Source organism: Cucumis sativus, chromosome 4 (assembly GCF_000004075.3).
Source record: "Cucumis sativus cultivar 9930 chromosome 4, Cucumber_9930_V3, whole genome shotgun sequence".
Classification (NCBI taxonomy): domain Eukaryota; kingdom Viridiplantae; phylum Streptophyta; class Magnoliopsida; order Cucurbitales; family Cucurbitaceae; genus Cucumis; species Cucumis sativus.
Genome location: NC_026658.2, coordinates 886460 through 910525, shown reverse-complemented (window position 1 = coordinate 910525; position 24066 = coordinate 886460). Strand labels below are relative to the sequence as shown.

At 31.4% G+C, this 24066-nt stretch overlaps 4 protein-coding genes across 6 annotated transcripts; 2 read left to right on the top strand and 2 right to left on the bottom strand.

Annotated features, from left to right (window-relative positions):
• The first annotated feature begins 10901 nt into the window (after positions 1 to 10901).
• LOC101213953 (protein LURP-one-related 5) lies at positions 10902 to 12031 on the top strand. The gene is made up of 2 exons (XM_004152149.3): positions 10902 to 11303; positions 11435 to 12031. Exons 1-2 carry the CDS (start codon positions 11055 to 11057, stop codon positions 11819 to 11821), a joined length of 636 nt encoding a protein of 211 aa, XP_004152197.1. The 5' UTR covers positions 10902 to 11054; the 3' UTR covers positions 11822 to 12031.
• Positions 12032 to 12156: 125 nt separating this feature from the next.
• LOC101210481 (glucan endo-1,3-beta-glucosidase 14) lies at positions 12157 to 13933 on the bottom strand. Of its 2 annotated transcripts, none has more exons than XM_011654674.2 (3): positions 13697 to 13933; positions 12562 to 13589; positions 12157 to 12475 (listed from the first exon to the last, which is right to left on the bottom strand). In XM_011654674.2, exons 1-3 carry the CDS (start codon positions 13755 to 13757, stop codon positions 12386 to 12388), a joined length of 1179 nt encoding a protein of 392 aa, XP_011652976.1. In that variant the 5' UTR covers positions 13758 to 13933; the 3' UTR covers positions 12157 to 12385. The 2 variants fall into 2 exon arrangements, with proteins under 2 accessions (XP_011652976.1, XP_011652975.1); XM_011654673.2 differs by having other exon boundaries at positions 12562 to 13592; positions 13697 to 13931.
• Positions 13934 to 14501: 568 nt separating this feature from the next.
• On the bottom strand, positions 14502 to 23427 carry LOC101214196 (methyl-CpG-binding domain-containing protein 11). 2 transcript variants are annotated; one of them, XM_004152150.3, is made up of 2 exons: positions 17233 to 17547; positions 14502 to 15986 (listed from the first exon to the last, which is right to left on the bottom strand). In XM_004152150.3, the coding sequence occupies exons 1-2, from the start codon at positions 17350 to 17352 to the stop codon at positions 14970 to 14972; spliced, it is 1137 nt and encodes a 378-aa protein (XP_004152198.1). In that variant the 5' UTR covers positions 17353 to 17547; the 3' UTR covers positions 14502 to 14969. The 2 variants fall into 2 exon arrangements, with proteins under 2 accessions (XP_004152198.1, XP_031740326.1); XM_031884466.1 differs by lacking the exon at positions 17233 to 17547 and adding an exon at positions 23289 to 23427 and having other exon boundaries at positions 14603 to 15986.
• LOC101210725 (G-type lectin S-receptor-like serine/threonine-protein kinase SD2-5) lies at positions 23388 to 23912 on the top strand. Its single transcript, XM_031884095.1, has one exon. The coding sequence runs from the start codon at positions 23388 to 23390 to the stop codon at positions 23910 to 23912; it is 525 nt and encodes a 174-aa protein (XP_031739955.1).
• The last annotated feature ends 154 nt before the right edge of the window (positions 23913 to 24066 follow it).

Below are 24066 nucleotides of genomic sequence, written 5' to 3'. Positions count from 1 at the left end.
AGTTAAGCTAATATACAAGTGAGCTTAATTAAGAATTTATTATTCATGGTCTAGTTAGCTTCTATAGACAAGAATTTACTACCATTCAGTTGCACTATTGAATGATTTAATAAAAAATAATTTTGTATTAATCTGAATAAAAAAAATGCATGAACACATACGTTTGTAATGTAAACTGATAACTTAACTTGTCTTACCTAAACTTTGATAAGACTTTTGGAATTGAGTGTGATTCAAGTCTTCAATCGTAAGTGTAATTTTTATATATCTCCTCTCTCAATAGGGTTCCTAAAAAGGATGAAGAAACAAAACTCCATATAAGTTATGGATTGGCTACCCACCTAATAACTATGTGAGAGTGTAGGGGTGCTTAGTCAAAATAGCCTACCTAAAATTTTAAAAACTCTGGTTGCACCTAAAATATTTTTCAAAAGTGTTTAATTGATCAAAATAACACTTTGATAAATGTTTTTTTTTAAACAAATAAAACAAAATATTTGGGTAAATATTTTGTGGTTTTTTTGTTATATTTTGAAGAGTAGCAGTTGGGTCATAAGAATGTTTCTTTCTTTCTTTCCTTTTAAAAACAAAATATATTTTTCTTGAATATAGAAATATGAAGTTAATTATAATTTATTAGACAGCAGTTGAAGGTGGTCTAAATTCTAATGAATATGGGTGTACTTATTCATTGTGTTGGCAATTGACTATATGATGCTACTTTTGGGTCCATTGAGAATCCCACAGTTTGGCATCAACCAATTCGATCAGTCCTTAAAGTTAATTTATTTATAGTTAAATTAAATAATATAATTTCTATGATTGGGCCAATAATTTTCAATTTATTTTATGTGATTTAGGTCTAACTTTACAAATCTCTTTTAACTATGGTTACCATATGGATATATATAATGATCGGATATTTTCCATCTTTTAACACTCGAAATACTTTAATTCTTGTCAAAATGATGTTTTGTTCGAACGTAAATAAGATATACTTCTTATTTTAAAAGTCGAAGATTTGGAGAGGTTTAATCTTTCCTCTTGAAATGATTGCACTCAAAGTAAATTAATAAAAGATAGTTTTATTCATACTATATATATATAATCTAAACATTCAATAATATGATACAAAATCGATCATTTTCTACTTCAAACTTATAAGAAAAAATTTGTAATCCTATATAATCTTTTAATATAGATACATTTTATGTTAGAACGACCTAAAATGACTTATTTAATATAAAATGAGTTTTATCTAAAGTCGATGTCGATCATATGAATGATAGTTCTTACTTATATACAATAATTATTTTCAATATATTCTATACATTTAGTTTTGTTTTTTCTTACAAGTTAATACCATACATAGAAGGATGGTATAATATGTGAATTGATGTTGATGAAAAGGCTAAATTGTACCACAAACATTTTAGAAATACACATTTAGATTAGGAAAGAAGGTCTCAAATATTAAACTGATACAATATTAATATCTAAATTTGAAACAAAAACTTCAAACCATTGCTTTCTTGGTGGTCTTATTTAGACTTTTTGACCAAAAAATATAGGAGGGAATAAACTTTGAATGGATATAAGAAGGGTCAAACTTAGGGTTAGCAAAATAAAAGATATGTGAAGTTTAGGGTTTTTGTGGCTCAAAATTTGCAAACAAAAAAGTTGATTCAAAAATTAAATAGGGTTTTTTCTTTCTTTCTTTTTATTTATTTAATTATTGTCTCCAAAATTCCACCCATAAAGCCACCATTGCTTTAAGTATCCTTAAGGTTGGAACATTATTGATGTACCATTAAATAAATAAATAAACTGTCGGTAGGAATAGTAGACATTCTTACCCATTTATAAAATATCAAATATTTTGATTACATCATCTAAAACTTCACATTACAAGTCGAGTTACTTTTAGAAAAAACAGAAATCATTGAATCTCCATATAAGAATTGTGTGGTGGGGCTGAAAAGGAACAGATGTTCCATGCTGTCAATGTGTGGGCATTGCATAGAGTAACCCAATTTGGACTGAGACAAAGAATTTGGAAGCTTTTTCTGCCAGAAACCTCCGTAGTGTGTTTGATCTATTCATCAATGAATGGTCCAAATAAATATCTCATTTACACTTAGGGATTTTTTATTTCCAAAGATTGATGTAGATTTTAGCCTCAAACGTAACTTTGGTTCATCACCCAGAGGTTAATCTAGCTTGTGTCCTTTTGAAACTCATTCAATTTTGATTTGATATATACTTTTACAAATTTCAGTTCAGTTAAATTCATGCATTTTAAATATAATTTTTTGAATTTGGTTTCAGAGATAACATTTTTATTGAACTATTCAAATGGTAAGATTTATATTCAATCATTTTAAAGGCTTTTAAGTTCGACCAATAGTTGTAACTAGATATCTCACTTAGGGTTGATCATTAGCGTCTTCATTCAGTTTCAAGTCTCAAATTTAAAGATCATTCACTCTCATAAAAATATATAGAAGAAGTTAAAGTTGATAAATAAAAGAGAGTCGTCTAGAAAGCATTTTAAAGATATAAATGAATTAAAATTAGAATAAGCCTCAAAAGCAAAAGTGAAAATTATATTTTAACCTAAAAGATGTTAATAAAGTTTTTGATCATACTAAATAGGAATGAAGGATTTAAATTAACCACATATATTGCTAATACGTTTAATTATTATATATCATTTAAGCCACACGTTCAATTTAATTTAATGTTATTATATGATTAATTAGGATATAAAATCAACTTATGTATATATAAAATATTGGATCGATCTGTCCTCAATATAATTCATAGAAAACACTTGGACCTGAATAATTAAAAGGTTGCCATCGTCGATAGTCTCAAATTTGATTTTGATTATATTTTTGCTTTGTGCGTGAAAATTTGATTGTCTGTTTCATGGTATTGCTACATAATTGACATCCATCTTAAAATAAAAATGAATATACAAGTTACATGAATGGTATTTAAGTAAAAAAATAATAGGATATAATACACAATAATAAAATAATTGTATATATACCACAAAAATCAATAAAAACTTTTTTAAAAATCATATGCAGACCCATTTTAGGTTCTTCTTCACCAATTTCTTAAATTAAAAGTTATTACTGCCAACAAACCATCATTGATACATGTTATCATTGATATATCTGCCAACAAATATTTTGTATATTATTTTACTATATTAATATTTATTACTTTATTCCTTTTTCCAAATTAATAGATCACCACTCTATATCAATTGCTTAAATTCCAAATTGTATGATTACTTAATGGTTACATGGCTAATTTATTTCAATTTTCTATGAATAAATAATATATTTAATTAACCTTTCAACACCATTATTATAAAACCAGTAAAAGAAAATCTCGAGTGATTGATCAACGAGGACGTATATGAAAAAATATAAAATTTAAATTGATACAACGAATAATTTGAATTTGTACAATCCAAAGTTGACATACAATAATATCTTTTTCACTTTTAATGTATTCTATCCGAGATTGTTTACATTGCTTTGGTTGTTGGGAGGGCACGTGTTGTTTTATATATATATAATTATTTTAATTTCCAACATCTTTTTCTAAAAGCAACAATATATAGTTTCCAACTTCTTTAATTAATGCAATGAATCTGCAGTCAACATATATTTCATATTCTCTTTATTATTTTGAAAATCGTTGCTAAACAAATTTTTCTCACATTTCAACTTTTCTTTATTAACTCTCTTATAAAAATTTCAATAAATCTAAAAACCCTTACCTATTAAACAAACTAAAATATTTACAAATATATAACAAAATATTATATGGATATTTATATAAATCATTCAAACTTATTACTATTGAGTGATATCTCTTAATATATTTAAAAATATTTTAATGGTTTTAGTAAGTGTTATAGTATTTTAATGGTTTTAGAATCTTTGGATGGAATGAAAAAGATGGGGGTGTTCATTGCCCCTTGTTGTTCATTGTTGATAGGTTGAACAAAGAGATTGAAGGTGACTAACTTAGAGATATTACATGGTGGTCTGATATCAATCTTTGGAGAGGTTTCTATATAAGGTGGACTAATACTTTTAATTAATTTATTTTGTTTAGAGTAAAATTTAAAAAGAAAAGAGAAAAGAGAAAAAAAAGATTAGATTATATAGAGAGAATTAAAAAGAGGACAAATTGAAACTTTATTCGGTTTGTGTGTTTGAAGGATAAAAGTGGTTCACCCAATTGAAAACGAAAAGTTATTTGTTGTAACTTTTTTATGAACCGACAAAATCACATATTAAAAAGATTAATGGTTAGAATATGATAAATAAGTGTGACATACTTAGGATAATTTAAAATATAATGTTATAGAAAATAAAGAAATAAAAAGAGAGGGAGAACATTATATATTCTAAGCTTAATGCGTCCTCCCGGCAAAGAGAAAACGTCCCTTTAGAGATTACGTTAACAAAATTATATTCCTCTCCTGTCAACTTCTTTATCCCAACCTTTATTTTACTTTTTTTAATCTTCACAAGCTACGTTCCCTTTATATATATATATATATATATATATATAAATATAAAATTAGGAATGTGATTGCTTTTTAAATCAAATAAAATATATGTATATAATTCTTTTAAAAAAAAAAAAAGGCCGTTTTACTTTAGTTGGACTTTGATGTCAAGAATGTTAATACAAATTTTATGTATATTGAACACTATGTTCATGTTCATATTCTTGTTGTTGTTGGTATAAGATATTGATGGTTGTCTTGGTTAATGACTTTAGTTATGAAATATTTAAGTAAAAGAAAAGGGAAGTAGTAGTAAAGGATGGAATTAGGGGAATTTTTTTCTATTAGTTCCTTTTTCTTTTTTTCTTTTTTTCTTTTTATCTTTTAATGTTTATTTTTAAATATAAAAAAAATGAGTTAAAAGTATTTACAAAATATAACATAATTTTAGAATCTATTTATGAAGAACATTGATAGACGACTATTATTATTCATGGTAGTTTATAAGTGTTCGTCAATGTTTATCATTGATAGACTTTGAAATTTTGTTGTATTTGTAAATATTTTTTTTAAGTGGTTTTGCTATTTGAAATAATTTTTTATCTTTATACTAATGATGCACACTCAACATATTACTAATATACACTACTGATATCTACTTTGATACACTTGATACGCTTCTAATAGACACTTGGTACACATTTGATATATACTTAATAAATAATTAAAAAAATTTATATATTTATTGTAAAAATATAAATTATAAACACTTATTATTGTAACTTAAACTAAAACAAAATTTAACCTAACTATTAGGGGTGTACAAATATGGGTTGAACCCGAATAACTCGGACTACCCAACCCATATTATAAGGGTTGAGTTGGGTTAGGTTAAAATATGGGTTGAGTTGGGTTAAAAAAATTGATTTTTTCGGGTTGGGTTAGGTCTCGGGTTGAAAAATTCGGTTCAACCCAACCCAACCCTAATTAATGTAATTTATAAATAAATATATATATATTATTTTAATAAAAAAACAAATTAAAGGTATATAAATCTTGAATTTATTGTATGAATGTTTGAAATTTAAATGTAACAATTTCAAACTTGTATAATCATTAGAAATTAGAAATTAGAAAACGGGAAAAGAAAATTTTTTAAAATAATTATATATACAACCCGACAACTCAACCCAACCCATATTTTACCGGTTGAGTTGGGTTGGGTTAGAAACTAAATTCGGGTTATTCGGATTGCCAACCCAAATAACCCGAAAATATGGGTTGGGTTGAGAATGTCTCTCAATCCAACCCGATTTCACCCCTACTAACTATAATAGCCTAGAATTATAATAAGGACAATTTTTAAAAATAGCAAATTTTATAAAATATTTCAACCTATAGTAAATTCTATCATTGATAGTCATTGATATGTTATAGTTATAAAACATCATCAGTGATAGAATTCAAAATTTTACTATAGTTTGTAAATATTTTAATTTATTTTGTTATTTTTAAACAGTGCCCCTTATAATAACTCATTCATTCTCCCAAACACCCCTTGAAAAAACCTTCTTTTTTTTACCCTAAAGTTGATAATGAACAACTTATTTACAAAAATGTCACATTGTTTTTATTTGTCCAAATGGACATATTTACTTAATTGTCATTAAATTAAAAACATTTAATATTTTGCCATTTTAAACTTTTATATATATAAATATGTGTATCAGATGCGTCATGTGTATCAAGTGTATATCGAATATATCAACTGCAACACTTGTATTGTACTTTTTTTTTTCTTTTTTGTCATATTTACAAAATAGAAGAAATGCATGACAAACTCATATATAAATCCCTAAACTCAAATGGTCACCCACCACAACAATTAATTGCGTATAATCTTAATTGTTGAATTTATTATTATTAAATATTAACAATCTAGTTAATTATGTTTAATATGATTACTTATTTACGTTTAATTAGTTAATTAATATAACAACCAATTAATTAATTCTAAAGTGAATTGTACCACATCAATTGATAATTATTTAATTTTGGTTTTTATATGTAAAATTGGTAAATTAAACATCTGCATATTTAATATTTGTACCCATAAAATAATAATATCTAATATCCAAATGAAAACAAAATAGTTCACAAACTATCATACCACAAATTTTGATTGAAAAATTAATAGGTAAGATGAAATAATTGAATGAAACACTTAAAATGAACAATAAAAGTGTATAGACTTATAGAAATCACTTTTTTCTTTTTCTTTTTTCCTTTTGGCAGAAACATTACGAGAGATTCTATTGATCGGGAGCTTCATTGCCAAGAAAGTCCCATGTCCCCATGTGCCCTTTTTTGTCCATAAATTCCTTCTAAAAAATAACTAACGTGTTAAATGCAAATATTTTCTTTCAAACTTAAAGAAAAAAAGAAAAGGACAAATTTAAGTGAAAAAAAAAACAAACATACTTGAAAAAAAAATATCATCAAATCATACATGACAGATTTGATTCTCTCATTTCTCCTACTTCCAGAAAAAATAAAGTAAATATGAATAAGATAAGCATTCATTCAAAATATGATTATCGAAAATAAAATTAGAGTTTCACTTTAACTAGAAAATAAGTTAAATAAAATACTATAATAAATAATATCTCTTTTATCAAAATTGAAAAAGTTTTATATTTTTTAAAGAGGCAATTACCAAAATAATCCATGAGTAAATGTTTTCGTTAAATGAATGGTTTCTCATTAAGAATAAATGTGTTTCTTCGTTTTTACGACGCTTAATTAAATTCAAAAATAAATTTTGCATTTTCACAACAAAAAAAAAAAAATCAAATGAACTCAACTAAGTTGGAAAAGAATCTAATAACTAATTATGTCTTAAATTAAGGAATAATCAAACTTATAATGTAAAAGATGTGACAAAAATACATCCCAAGTCACATCTAAAGATTATTATCCCAACGAAAAAATCTTATATGTTTCTCAATGTTTTACAAAAATATTTCCATCCAAAAATTATTTTTTCACTTTCGTCGTTTAAAAGAAAAAGTAGATTATGTCTTAATTATAAAAATGTACAATCTTAGTCATCAAATTTCTTTTCTAATCTCCATGTTTTAAAAAATGTACGTTCTTAGCTGCTAGGTTTAATTCTAATATTTTAATTTAATCAAAATTACTCTACGTAACACATAACTTAATATTTATTTTGCTTTTTAAAGAACAAAAAAAGATACTATTATTTCAATGAAAAAATAAATTTTCACGTTTCCTAATATTTTAACCATTCTTTACCCATGGATTATATTCCAGTTTTATTTTACCATTTTAAAATTAAAAGTGAAGTAAAAGATTTTTTTTTAAATAAAAAAAAAGTCAAATAAGCAATGAATGAAGCTAATTTTCTTGAATTCTTTCAAATCCTTTTAATTTACGAATATAAAGATTTTCATGATAAAAAAGAAAAGAAGAATACATTACTATATAATAACGTAAACATTATTTTATATAGAAAAATTATTATAAAGCGATATTGGTCATTATAATAAGGCAAAAACAAAAAGCATATAATAACGTAATAATAATAATAATAATTTGTTAATGTGTCCATGTTGAGTGCCTTTAAAAATATCTTCCACCTTTCATATATCCATCACGTTTACATCGTTATCTTATCAACTTCACTATTTGATCATATTCCACACACTATGTTTTCTAGAAACATTTACATTATTAGAAGGATGAAAACTCTCATTTTACTTTAATTTTTCCAAGTCTTATCATAATTTTAGTTCATAAATTAATTTGAAACTTAATTAGTACATCAGTATTAATCTATATGACCATAATTGAAAGTTTTCATCAAACCATAAAATTAATTCTAAAATTTAACTTCGAGAGAGTTTAATCATTCATCTTTAAATTTAAATTTAATTAAGTTAGTGCTTTATTCAATTTCTACCCTTTAATTCTCACTTTCTTTGGGGGCTAAATATAACCTAACTTCGTCAAAATTCACATATTTTAATAAAAAAAAAAATGAACATAACAAATTAACCAGAATGTTTAGGTAATACATAGTTAAATTTTATAGTCTAAATGTTTATGATAAAATTAAATGTGAAATTTTGTTATATTTAATAAATATTTTCAATAATTTTATCATTTATAATAATTTTTCTAATAAAATTTGTTTTAATGTTTTTTTAGAAATTTTATCAATTTTGCACTATAAAAATATTTTAAATTCATTGGAAGCATAGAAAATAAGCTTTTATTGATGTCATATCTTACCTATGTATCCAATTGTATAGTTGAATGATAGTCAATAAAAGTTTATGGTTAAAAAAATGATTTTTTCTATGTCTTCTAAATTGTCGTATTTTATATTTAAAATTTATTCATATTTTCACGTATAGTATTTTCTAAAACTAATATTTTAAATCAATAATTTAGTTCTCGTGTTAAAAGTCATTTTCAAATATAAAATGGATCCAAATATTACAAAATATCATCGTTAGTTAGTAATAGACATTAATATTAAGACAACATTAATTAATCATGGATTAAAGAGAAGATAAATAACTTCAATTTTAAAAATGATATACTTAAAAGAATAATAATGACAGCTAAAACATAAAGGATCAACACAAATATTCATTCGATTTGAAGAATCAAAGAAAATATTAGATAAATATATAAAACCAAAAAATAATAATAATAAATAAATAAACCTAAAAAAATATGCTTAAATTAGTAACAATAATTTGAATGGGTATACTTTAGGGTTCCTTTCTTTTCAATTTTTTAATTATCTTTCTTTATTGTCCTTAATACTTCTTTATATATACTTCCCTCCTAATATATATATATATTAAAAGTTTAAAGGCTAATTATATGTTTCTTTAGTCGTTATAGTTTAGTTTATGTAAAACTTAATTAAGGTGAATAAAAGCTAAAACTAAATGTACTTAGGGTTGCTATGTTTAATTAATTTTTATGGTGCTATTAATGTTCTCTTAGTGGCCAACAATGAGACTATAATAATCATGTAAATCCTCTACTTAGCAAACAACAATCTTCTTTAATCCCTCGAATAATAGGTCACAAATCTTTCACATATTGTGCTTTTTTATAAGGCCTTGTCCCAAAGCAAGCTTTTTATTCTCTTATGAAGTAGTTCTTATAACATTAGAAAATCAATCTTTACCATCCAATTTAAGGTTAAGTAGACACAATTTGTTAATTTCATATTGCTTAAATTAGATATACATAGTCTTGATCAATATAGACACCAACTAGATTTAGGGTTTAGTATTGAAGATTGCTAACTCCCTATTCACATCAACTTATATTTCTCATTTTGTGTCAACTCTCTCAATTACTTCTCTATAATTATTACTAACTCGATCAACTCAATTCAACTATTTGTTTTTATCGTTAAACAAAGGTCTCTTAAAGTATCACTTACTTATTATGAGATTTGGTTTAGATTTACATTGGATCTCTTAAATCTCAAAAGCAACACTTTAGTCTTGAAGTTACAAAATAGTTTTAAATAGGTATCTTGAAAGTATTCACATTAACCTAATTGACAATGATGTAAAAGTTAAATAGACAATTTTATATACAAATAAGTTAATCATGTCGTCTTTTTCATGACTCCTTTCAATCATGTTACAATTTCTTTGAGAAATAAAATTTCTCTCTTTTAAAAATGGGAGAGATTCCGTTTGATAACTATTTTATTTTTATTTTTTACTTTAAAAAGTAAACTTGCCATACGTGCATGCACATAATTTTTTAACTTCTTTATATACTTTTAAACACAATCAAATTTAGATATTCAAATTTGTACTTTTTAAAAACTTGATTTTGTTCACTATTTAAATTTGTTTTGTAAAGAAAGTGGAATATTTATTTAAAAAATTAGGAAAAATACATTGAAAAACCTTTAAATATATATAATACGATAGGCATCAAAGAAGGGTTTTAATAATGGATTTTAAAAGTTTAAGAAGTAAATAATAAAGTTAGTTACAAAAATATTATTGAATACAATTGTATTAAAACCCTCAAATTTGTATAGTTGAGAAATAGGATTAGTAGTGTAAGAATATAAAGTTTTAGTATGGAAAGTATAAGAACTACTACACCAGAGTGGAGGTTGTGTTTTGCAATTTGAACTAAACCAAAGTATACTTCGGGAGAAAAAGGTAGTTTTGTCCCAAACAATATGAAAGCTTAAAAGGATAGAAGATGTCAATGTTATATGATTTATCCTTCCGCGTTCATCTTTTTCAAACCAGACCCACCACTCTCACTGATCTCCATTTTTTTCCTCTTTTTCAGCCGTCACATGCCGACCCTTTAACCTCTGTCCCCATATTCTTCCTCTTCTTCTCCTCCACTCACTCACTTTCCATCTTTGTTTATAAAAAGACAGAATTTCCTTCATTTCTCTCCATCTCCATTCTCCACAAATCTCACTCCAATGAAGGTTTCTTCCATTGATGACTCTCTGTTTTCCTGCAAGGGACTTGTTGGGTCCTCCACCACAACCACCACCCATTTCACTGTCATGAAAACTTCTCTCTTCTTCGCCGGTGATGGCTTCACCGTCTATGATTGCAAAGGCAAACTCGTTTTTCGAGTTGATTCTTATGGTCCTGATTCTCGTTACAGAGATGAACTCGTTCTCATGGACCCTCATGGCCGTTGCCTCTTCACAGTCCGCCGCAAGGTAATGAATACTTGATTTCGCTTTCTTCTTCCTTTATTTCAAATGGGTTTTCTCTAATTATGAATTTTGGATTCTTGTTTGTTTGAATTTTGAGTTTCGAGTTATTGAATCTGTATTTTTTGCTTAAACAGAGGCCGAGTTTGCATCAACGTTGGGAAGGGTATCTCCGGGAGAGAATCAACGGACAGAAACCGATTTTCGGAGTGCGGAGGTCGTCAATCATCGGACGGTCGAGTTTCACGGTGGAAATGTACGGGAATCCCGGCGAGGAGTATCAAATCGAGGGGTGTTTTGGGCAGCGATTATGCACAGTTTTGAATGTTAAGAAAGAACCGGTGGCTACAATTAGAAGGAAAGTTGATGCTTCGACTAATGTGTTGCTTGGAAAAGATGTTTTTTCTCTTTCTTTAAACCCTGGTTTTGATGGAGCTTTCGCTATGGCTTTGGTTCTTGTTCTTGATCGGATTAACGGTGAAGGGGTTGATTCTAGTGGTAACCCAGAGCAAATCCTTGATTGATTTTGAAGGGCTTTCTTAATTTCATCAATCTGTTTGATGGGGGAATTTTCTGTCTTTGTTTATAGCTTCTTTTTTTTTAGGAGTTTTGATGTTCATAAATGTGTATACTTAAACCATTTACAGCCTGAAAAGGAACAAATGGAATTTGAATATCACCAAACAAAGCCTTGATTTTGTGAGGAATAATAAAGATACAGTTTCACTGACCAACTGCTTGATCTTGAGCTGGTTTTTATCATATATTGTCTACAGTTTTCATCTTTTATTTCGTTTCGGATTGAATAATGTAAGCAAATTTATGTATAAATAGAATTTGAATATCATCAAGCAAAGGCTTAACTGGAACACCAGAGATAGTATTAGAGAGCTGTGGAATTTGTTACATTTCTGAAATGTTGTGTTGAAGAAAAAAAAGAGAAAGAAAAAGAAAAATCAATCAGTTGGTCTTTTTAAAAATTTAAACAATAACTGTTCACTCAAAGAATTGAAGATGAATTGTAAAGGTAAGTTTTTGTAGACTGCTCTTGATCTTGAGCTGGTTTTTGATGTCGTTGAAGCTTTTTTCTATGATGAAAGAATCAGCATCAGAATAGCAACGGAGGCTGTGAGAACCATTGAATATGAACAACCAAACCAGCCTCCAAATCCAAGTTTCTGCCAAAAGAAGAAACTCAAATTAACTAAACTTAAATGATGAAATCAGTTTGAAAAATCTAATTACTGTTCGTGAAAAATCTTACCTTGAAAGAGAGAAGAGATGAGGGTCCTGCAGCGGACGGCTTGAGTCCTGTGAAGCCAATATCGTATGAAATGCTGCCATCTGGCTTGAACAGTCCGAAGTTCCTCTCGGACGTTGGCCCTGGTTTTGAGTTCTCGTTGAATAGAGCAAAAATGTAAGCCCTCACCACCATTTTCGGCCGGAAAGGAGTTCCCTTCTTTTTCATCAACTTCTTACGTAGATTTCGATTGTATGTCCTTGCATTTTTCATGGTAGCACCAGCTTCGTTCTCGTCTCCATGAGAAGCCCAGCCAGTTTCCGAAACAATGACCGGCATCTTAGGGTAGCCAACCTTTTCAAGTGCAGCGTAAGCCGCATCAACTTGAGCCTCGAACATGTTATCGTAATGCAGATTGGTTTTTGCATCGAAGATCCCTTTGTTCTTCTTGAAGAGTGCATAGTTAATGTCAATATGTTCAGGGTCATTCTTGTAAGCCAAGAAGGGATATGCATTAATGAAGAAAGGTGAGCCAATGAAGGAGAAGAATTGCAAAAGTGGCTTCATAAATGGCACAATATCTTCCCTAAAAATGCAGGATGAAGGAGGAAATGAGTTTGCAAAAACAGCTTCTGAATGTGGACTTGAAACTTGCACAACACTTGTCAATTGAAGCCTATAAAGAGCACTGTAAACATTTTTTACTGCAGGCAAAAGAACCTCCCACAGCTCAACATCAGCACCCCCCAATATCTCGTTCCCAACCGCAATCCCTCTTATATGAGTGTCGGGGAGAAATGGCTGGACATTTTCTTTAATCCAGTTCATAGCTCGATCCTCCCCAACGCTTATGTCTTTGAGAAATTCATTACCGAGCCCGACTACAATCTCAATACCGGAACCTTTGAAGGCGTTGAGGACTCCATGATCAGCATCATAGATTCTGATGTTCTTTATCTTTGCAGCTTTCAAAAGAGTCACAACACTTTCAGGTGGTGGTAAATTATCTGCTATTCTTCCATAATTCACTCCATATGTCCAAGTTGCATCCACTGCTGTAAAAATGTAAAAGAAAAAAGGCATAGTTAGCCACATTCAAACCTATATTTTAGAAAAACAAAAGGCAATACTCATTTAAAGTTCAATGGAATGAGCTGACCATTTAGGAAGACGGCACCGAAGGTAAAAAAGAAGCAGAACAAAAAGGAACAAGTGGTCATTTGTGAGGAGGGCAAAAGGAGAGGAAAAAGAGAGTTCCTTTTGTAGAAAAAGAGGGTGGGGTTATGGGATTATGTGATATTGTAATACTTTGTAGGCCAAAAATAGGAGCAGGAAATCACATGAATGATGCAATGCTTTTCTTCCTGAGGCCATGGCATTACAAAAATAGTGATTGATTCTTAGCCTTTGTCCAAAGATGATTCAAATTTTGATGAGAAGGAAGAAGATTCTTTATTCTTAGTTCTATGATGAAAAAGAGTTTTGAGTTGTTTTTTTATGGGGGCATAGAATAGATTCTTTCCCTTTCCTCACACTTTTATCTCTCTCTCTAATATTTCCTTTCTTTTCACTTTCTTTTCATCTGTTACTTTTCTTGAAAATCTCTATTTTATGTATGTGTTTGTTTTAAGGTTTTTCTTTTTTCTGTTTCTTTTAACAGATGTTTGATGGGGTTTGGATTGGAATATCCATTTGGCTTAGGGAATACTTTCCATTTTCATGTTAATAGAAGTTTGTGCAAAAGGTTGATCTTTGAAACTATTTCATTTCAGTGTGATGTTGAAGTTTTTAAGAGTAAATGAAAAGTATGGACTAAATTTATGAAACAATAGCCATGAAATTGTCATTTGTATAACAATAGTTGCATTGTTATCTTTAACCTTACATAAATGTACTACCATTATAATAGAAATCATGTAGAATATCAAATGAAAATAAAAACTTGAAATAGGCTTTACAGTAAATTGAAACAGTACGATCCCAATTTTCATTCTATTCCATAGTCACACCGCTTCAAGCCCCAATTTTCCTTCAGATGTCAACTCCAATGAAAAGTCGAGGATTATTACAACTTTGGAAAGAAAAGAATTATTTTTAACAAGGTAGCATAGCAGCATGAAACAGGAAAACATCTCTTACCCAATGTAATTAGAAGGCTGATTAACATTAACATTCTACAGTCAAATGAAGTCTTGTGAGCAAAAACAACAAAAGCTACAGATTCTAAAATCTAAATCTAACTACTACAAGTTCTCTTTTGGGTAAATACATTCGTAAAACTAAAGCTACTGTGACCGTGGAAGAATGAAAACAGTTGCAGAGAAACAAAGTTCGGGTTGTCGAGACCGCCAAAAGGTGATGGAGAGTAAGCATAATACAGCAGTCGGCAGACAGTTGCGATATGCACTGCATCGATCCACCGGTTGTCCTCGTTAAAGCTTACCGTTTTCTTTCACCAAGCTATCGTGTTCTATGCTTCTATCCTCGTCCTGAACATTACATTTTGCAGCATTTGTTGAAATATCTTGATTGCCCTTAACCTCATTATCTGATACACCTGTGGCTTCATTCTGATCATTCTGTTTCTCTCCCTCCACGACTCCATTCGATTGTTCAATGCCAACATTGTCATGGTCATTTTTGTTTTCTTTGTTGCTTTGAGAGTCGTTTTCTTGCTTGGTCTCAGTTTGCACCATTTCCTTTTCGGATTGGTTAACCTCACTAGCAATAGCAGTAATATGTTCAGAAGGTGTGACAGTTTCTGCTATTTCATTTTCTTGCTTTTCAGCTTCTTCCAAACCCTCAGTTTTCTCTTGAATCGCATCTTGACCGTTGGTTTCACTACCGTGCTTGTTTGTTTCACCCATACTGACAAATTCCGAGTTAACAACTACATCTGAACCTCCCTCGTGGTCTTGCTTTTCACCTTCCTTCACCTGGGGAATGTTCTCTGTGGCTTCCAGGGATTCTGTATGACCATTTTTACTTTCACCAGCATCATTACCCGTCTTATCTTTACCGCTTATGTCTGGATCAGCACCCACTTTTTCTATTTCCTTGGGTTCGCCTTTGGGATTATCAGAACCGTCTTTATCCTCTACAACAGGAATGTTATTCTCATTTGCCTCTGCATCTTTCATTTCAACTTCTTCAGGACCTGTGACACTTGCATTGGCTTCCTCCTTACTCTCTCTCTTAGAAACAGAAGATTTCCGGCTCCGTTTCTTTGGAGGCTCCTCTTTAGGTGGAGTTGCCTTGACCTTCTCACTGATTCTTGCTGATCTTCTAGGTGTCTCCCCTGTGCTCCAATCAAACTCCGATATTGCAGGACCACCAGGATGCGATTTTAAGTACTGCTCCAGAAGTTTTCTATTACCAATTTCTTCACCAGTTGGAGCAATGAATACAATCTCAGTCTTTCTTGGGGTACCTGACCTCCTGGGTATGAACTAAACAAGAGGGAAAAACCGCTAATTCGTTTTAGTAGAAATGATCTAAACAACCTTCTAATATACAAATCGTAATACAAAAATCTTCCAAGATCCATATCACAACGAATGTCAGACGAGAGTTTGGCTCAGAGACTTCGAATACAACATACATAAACTCAGAAATCCAGGAGAACAAAGACATGGAAGAGATGGTGAGGGAATGTGGGGGCAACATAGCGAAAAAAAAATCTCTTGGTAGATTTCTATGTATTGAAGAATCAGAGGTGATTTCTCGATCTCTAACTGGGAAGTGAATTTTACAAAAGAATTGGGCTTTTCATAAAACACACACACACAAAAAATGAGTAGATTCACAGGTCATACAATCATTTTTAATCACCATAGCGCACGAACCACGAAACTCTGAAGCATGATTGATGTAACACTGACAAAACAGCCTGAAAACATTGGTTTAAAACCTTCGACCCTCCCATCATATGGTCACATATCAAAAGCATTCAGTTTTTTTTTTTTATAGCAGCCTTTAAGAACAGACTACTTTAGACACAAACAGTAAGATTAAAAGTGCTTCCCAAGATCAGGCTTCAAGTTCCTATAGCATGAATATCAGACATGTTTAACACAGAACACCACAAGTCGCAATGAGCCATTGTTCTAGACTCCAAAAACTTAACACTTTCCTACGTTATAGCAGTCCTTCCCCAGGTGTCATGACATCAAAATCCTATTTTCAATCAGACAGTAGCTCTTTCATAGCCATGGTCATTTTTTACACTCGTCATCCAAAACTTCATAACAACTAATTTTTCACATGAAAATCTAAAAAAATCCTTATAAGCCAACATTGATATCCCATATTAAAAAAAATGAAGAACTCAAGGAAAAGAAATGCCTAAAAATCAATTGACAGTGCAACAAATAGGGAAAAGAGAGCTTCAAAAGAATTCAACCTACTTCTATATCCATTCTCAGAGAGCAAAAACAAACAAGAAATTAAGGTTGAAACATGTCCTAACCTTCCAGAATTTCACAACAAAGGCCCTAAAACTAAAAACAGAGTTCCAAAGGCAAAAAAAACACAAACTTTACCACAAATAGAAAACACTGGCATGAAATTCACAAGACCCAGAAAGCAAAATTGCAATATCGAGTGGAAAAAATTTGGTTTCTTGCAAAAGAAAAAAAGAGATACCTAAATTAAGGTAAAATTTGAAACTTTTTAGAGAGGGAAAGAGAAAGAAACCAGTTTCTTCCAAGTAGGTGGCGCAGGAAGCTCCACAGAAATGACTTCATCCATAACTGCTCCAATATCAGCTTGAGCTTCTTCAATTTCCACCATCATAACTCCTTCTTTGCTCTCCATTTGTTTTGCTGTTTCTCCCTCTAAAACTCTCTTTTATTGTTGTTGTGTGGCCAAAATAGAACACATAAACCGTTGAGAGAGAGAGTCTATGAGGTGTGCTTTTTTGGTGGTTAGTCCTAAAATCCAAAAGAGCATTGCTAAACTTACCACCACAGCTTCCCCAAAGTTCAACCCAAATCCCAGTTGACACTTGGTCCAACCAAATCCATTTGCTTTGATGATAACCCACGTGTCAAGATCACAGAAGAGAGTTCAAGGATTGGGGGCTGTACTCAGTGACAGATGAAGTGTGTTTTCTTTGGGGGGGGAAAGTTAAAAATTCTCTCTTTTTAATTTCTTTTTCTTTTGTCAGCCCTCAAATGCGGGTAAATTGGAGAGGGGAAAAGAAAAACGAAAACAAAAGATTCCAAAATTCGATTTTTCTTTATTCTTTTGTTTATGGATCAAAAATTTTTAAAATGGAAAGGAATTTCTGTTTTCCCGCACTTTGTATTTGGAGAAATGGGAAAGAGGAGGGGAAGGAGCGTGTGGTGGTTCTGCTGACGCTCGTGCACCCACCTGTCAATCCGGACGTCAAACCCTTTTGGATAACGTTACTCTTAACCCAATTTTAATATGAGTTTCACGTCCGAATCTCACGGTGTTGTCTAAATTTATGTAATCTGATGTTCCCTTCCCTTTCAAGTTTCTTTCTTCTTCAAAAGAAAAAAACCACTTTCATTTTGTGTTAATTTACTCTTTTTACTCTTTACTTTCTAATTTTGGCTGTTCCAGCTTTTGTCAAAGAATGAAGAGATCATACATATTGAAAGTCTCATATTATAAAAACAAAGAGGCTTTCACTCCGTACAATATAAATAGACTACTCCTCTCATTGTCAATTAATTTTGAGATGAAACTTCATACTATCAAATTTAACAATAGTGACTATGAAGAAAGTGAGAAGACTGGTACTTTAACCAGGTAAGTAATTTTTCTTCCTTTTTTCTCTATATTTATTTTGTATGAAGAAAAAAAAAACCATGCCCTAACAGTAAATGTTTATCAACATTATTCTTCCTATGAGACATATAAGAAAGGGAGCACTCCATGGTTACCTACCACCTTCCTCAAAACTTTCCAACAAGAGACAATATCATTACGGAAAAAAGAAATCCCTAACAAGTTGCATGATACATGCTCGCTCCTATCTCTATATTGTGATATCATCTACATTAGGGAATAACTTTGTAAACTATGATGCTACAACATAATTTCACCCCCATAAGGTTTGCCTTTTGTATTAATTATGTCCCTAAGTTTCAATATTTACACTTTTTAACCTCGATTTTTCAATTATTAATTAATCACTTTCAGAATTTAACATTAAAGTCAATTAATTAATTTAAAGTAATTATGAAAAAAAAATAATGTATCATGAGTTATCCATAATTTCAATAATTAACTAAAAGTCATAAGTTCAATTTACAGTGGTTTCCTATTTACGATTTACCTTAAAGTAAGATGAAACCTATAGTCATACAAATCATTCTTTGTATCACCATATATTTAAAGTATTAACATATATATATAGTAACTTTTTAAACAATTGTAAATGCAACAATATTTAGTGAAATTTATTAATAATAAAAGTTTATCACCATATTATAAATATTAATCCATCGCTAAGAAGAAGTTTACATCAAATAGAATTTATTATCTCCCAAGTTTTTATAAATGTTCCGTGGATCGTTTTTAGGTTTTTTTTAGTACTCTATTAAATATAGACATATAATTAACAAAAGATTGTGTACTCCACACCCACCTTTCATTAATTATCATTTTGTGTGTGTATATATATATCTTTTAATTAAGAATATGCCATACACATCGTGGCATGTCATTAATGACATTTTCTTCTAGGAAACAACATTAATTGTTAACTAATCAACAATTTATGAAACATTAGAATGAAGTTTACACTATAATATATCATTATGGTTTGATATCCTTAGGATAAAAAGTTTAAATTATCAACACAAAAATTTAACCAAATATTTGAAAGTGAATAAGCAACACAAGTAAGCATTTCTCTAACTAATCTATTACCATGTATTATCCCACTAATTCATCCAAAATTGAAGATACAAATAATGTTCCTACATTTTGTTTAAGAGCACAAACTATATAATTAGAATTTTAAAAATTTTAAAATTCATCCAATGAGTATTTTTAAAAGAATAATAAATAATGGAATATTTCCTCGAATTTAAGTCGATTTCTTCCAAAATTTTGTCAATTCAAAAGTCAAATTAAGCATCAACAAAACCTCCCATATTTTATCAATAAATTTGCAAACTATCATATCTTTTTTTCTTCAATTAATATATTGATTGATTTCTGGAGTGTCTTTGGTAGCTCGTAATGGAATGGGGCTGAAACTCGTGTTTGAATGGAGCTTTTTTTTACCTAAACTGTAATATAAAATTGATTTTATTTTGATAATTTTCAATCCAAACTTTTCTTTTATTATTTTTATGTTTTACGGTGTCTTCTATTTCTCATCCATCATCCATGAATTTTTCTCCTCCTAGAGAGCCAATTTGAATCACTCTCGATTATGTTGTAACCCTATCAACACAAAATGCCAAATCCACTCATCCTTAGGGTTGTAGAAGGAAAATTGGCTTTTTTTTTTCTTCCAAATGACCATTCTTTCAATTAGCATTTTCTTTTGTATATATAATATAATATGTATAGTAATAAAATATACTTTCTACTTCGTAGGAAGTATTTCAAAATTAAAATGGGCAGAGTTGGGGAAGGGGAGAGACTCGCTTAGTGTCCTCAATTTTAATTCATTTTCTATTACACTAGGGATTTCCCGTCCTGATTCGAGCAGTATAGAGGTCAGATCACCTAGGAATTTTCATCAAACTCTACTCATTTTCGATATCATTACCTATCTCCGGTCTCGATTGGAGTAGAGATTAAACCTTTGAAGAATATTTGTCTAACCCTACTCATTCTTGATAGCACCATTAGATTTAGCATAGGCCTACAACCCTCTCATTCTATGCTATTGCATGTATATAAAAAACTGAAATAATACTAATTTCATAAATTAGTCGAGTGGTAAAACTCTCTTCCGTCCCTTCTAGACCTAGATTTGAGCCCTACTCTTCACATTTTTACTAATCTATCAACCCACCAAACTTAAAAAGAATGGTTAAGGTAACCTTTGGAATATTTCAAAATTGTTTATAGTGTATATGTATACCATGTCTTATATTGTTATACATTTTTTAAAAAGAAATTGTTCTTCATGTCATAAAGTAATAGACGACGTGCACTCTCACTACTCATTAAAAACAAAAAACAGAAGGAACTTCCCCACTTTGAAGTTCTAAAATCATTAAGTTAATTCTCTTTTTCTTCTCTTCATCTTCAACTTTTCCCACTTGGATCATGAAATTTCAAGCAAATTCTTAATGGGTTTTTTCAAAATTGCAACTTTCCTCTTCGTCTTCTCCCTCCTCTTCATTCAAACAAACACTGCCATTGTCAAATCCCAGAGCATCGATCAGATCAATCCAGGCTTTAGAGCTTCTGCATCAGAATTCAACCACACAAATGGAGTTTTCCTCTTATCGAAAAGATCCGTTTTCGCTCTTGGCTTCTACGCCGGTGCTAAAGACAACACATTCTCACTCGGAATCATACACATTTTCAGTTCAAGAGTAATCTGGACAGCGAACAGAGATTCTCTGGTCAACGACTCTGCCTTTTTTGTGTTCAATGAAACAGGGGATGCTTATTTGGATGTTTCCGGCCAGAATCAGACTACGGTTTGGTCGACTGAGACGGCTAATGAAGGCGTCGTTTCAATGCAGCTGTTGGATTCTGGAAATTTGGTTTTAAAGAGTAAAAATGGAAGTTTTATTTGGCAGAGCTTCCATTTTCCGACCGACACCCTTTTGCCCGGCCAGATTTTTTGGGAAGGATTGAAGCTCAAAAGTTATCCAAATGATAATGATCACTCGAATTTTTTAGAATTCAAACAAGGCGATTTGGTTCTTTCCGCTGGTTATCAGAATCCCCAAATTTATTGGGCTCTGTCAAATGATAGCCGGAAAATCCAGAGGGCCACCACCGGCGGCAGTGGGTATAGTCTGTTTGCGATTTTGGAGTCTAATTATTGGAATTTCTACGGCACGAACGGGGAATTGTTATGGAGTTTCAAAATTTTCTGGCAATTGAATAGGAAAGACAGATGGATCTCTGTTTTAAACACCGATGGAACGATTTCATTTCTGAATTTGGAGAACAGGAAATCAGCAGAGCCGGAGCCAATTCGTATTCCGGCAGAAATTTGTGGCGTTCCGGAGCCTTGCAATCCTCTTTTCATCTGTTACTTCGACAATCATTGCCAATGCCCTTCGACTGTTTTCGAAAAAAATTTCAATTGTAAACTCCCTTCAGTTCCCTGTAATGGCAGTTCTAATTCCACCGAGCTTCTGTATTTGGGGGAAAATCTTGATTATTTCGCTCTTCGTTTCTCAACGCCTGCGTTCAACTCTGATTTGAGCTCTTGCAAAACAGCTTGCTCTAGTAATTGCTCTTGCAATGTAATGTTCTATGAACCAGTTTCGAGGAATTGCTACTTCTTCAATGAAATCGGAAGTTTCCGGCGATCAGAAGGAGGTTCTGGTGGGTACATTTCTTATATGAAAACAAACCTCCCGATCAATGGAAACAACAGCGAAACGAACCCAAGTCCAAACAGAAGAAAGCACATTGTGCTTATGAGTTTACTTATGGCCGCAATGACTCTGGGGTTCATGGGGTTGCTATGTTTTTTGTTCTACCGCCAGAAAATGAAGGAGTTGTTAAGCTCCATTGATGAAGCGACAGAGGAAGATATATTTCTCAATGAGATCTCTGGTGGGCCAATCCGTTACAGCTACCGGCAGCTCCGGAGAGCGACAAAGAATTTCTCCACAAAAATCGGGGATGGAGGATTCGGGTCGGTTTATTTGGGAAAGATGGGAGATGGGTCGAGATTGGCAGTGAAGAAATTGGAAAGAATTGGACAAGGAGGGAGAGAGTTCCGAGCAGAGGTGAGTTTGATAGGCGGGATCCACCATGTGAATCTTGTGAAGCTGAAAGGGTTTTGTTCCGAAAGTCTCCATAGGCTTCTGGTTTATGAGTATATGAGCAATGGATCCTTGGATAAGTGGATTTTCAACAAGAAAGAGGATGATCTGTTTTTGGATTGGAGCACAAGATTTAACATTGCATTGGGTAATCTCTAACCTCTAAAATGATATGAATTACCTTTTAACATTTTGCATTTCTCTTAAATTTGATCTCAAATCTTTGTAAATTTTATTTTAAATGATAAAGTTTGAAGTTTATAGGTTATGTAGGCCAACAAGTTGTCAGGATTAGATACTAAATTTAAACACATGCCAGGAAAAAAAAATGATATCGTAGGAGTTTTTTCTTATTCAAATAGCCTATTTTTGCTCATATTAGGTCATTCGTTCAAAAGTTTGAAGTGTTGTCTGCCTCTTTCAATTTCACGGAGTCAGTTAGTGGTTCTTATGTTTATGGTTTTTTTTCCTGCCCCTAACCACAAATTTATTTCTTGTATGCATCTAGATTTGTGCACTTAAACAACACAAACTCCTCCATCTAAACAAAAAGACTCAAACATTGTTTTGAAGTAAAATTAAAATTTCAAAAGAATTTGGTTTCTGAACTTAACTTCGCAATTGTGTGAATTTACCCTATGAACATTCACAAAGAAGTATCTAATAAGTGGAAGCTTTCACTTTGTGTATATATATGGTTGGTTTAAAACATAGTGATGAAGGAGAATGGATTAGTAAAATTGAAGCAAAAATTTGACAGTAGCATTTCATCGAACAGGTACAGGGAGGGCGTTAGCATACCTGCATCAAGAATGCGAATCAAAGATAATCCACTGCGATATAAAGCCAGAGAACATCCTTTTAGATGAAAACTTCACACCCAAACTCTCTGATTTTGGAATGGCCAAATTAATGGACAAACAACACACCTCCATCTTCACACAGCTTCGTGGAACCAGAGGCTACGTCGCTCCGGAATGGATCACAACCCTCGCCATTTCCGACAAGAGTGATGTCTACAGCTACGGCATGCTTCTCCTCGAGATAATCGCCGGTAGGAAGAGCTACGACGCCGATTATCCGCCGGAGATGGCGCATCTCCCGTCCTACGCGACTAGGATGGTGGGGGAGCAAAAGGGGTTTCGGGTGTTGGACTCAAGAGTGGCGGGGGAGGCAGAGGGTGATTGGCGGGTGGAGGCGGCAGTGCAGGTGGCGGTGTGGTGTGTCCAGGAGGAGCCAAGTCTACGGCCGCCGATGAGGAAGGTGGTGCAGATGCTAGAAGGGGTTAGTCCGGTGCCAATGCCTCCGTGTACGGCGGAGATGGGGGCGAATTTCTGGTGGAGCAGTGATGGATTGGGAATGAAATTGAATGGGTGTTATAGTGAAGTGAGGTTATCGGATGTTCGATTGTCGGGGCCTCGATGAATCATTGTGAGGAATTAAGCGGTATACACAATTTGTTTAATTACGCAAAATACCCTCAACTTTGTTCTTTATATCAAAAATATCCATAATACTTTCAAATTTTTCAAGAATGAGCTTAAAGTTTCCGAAAATAATTTAAAATTTTTAATGGATG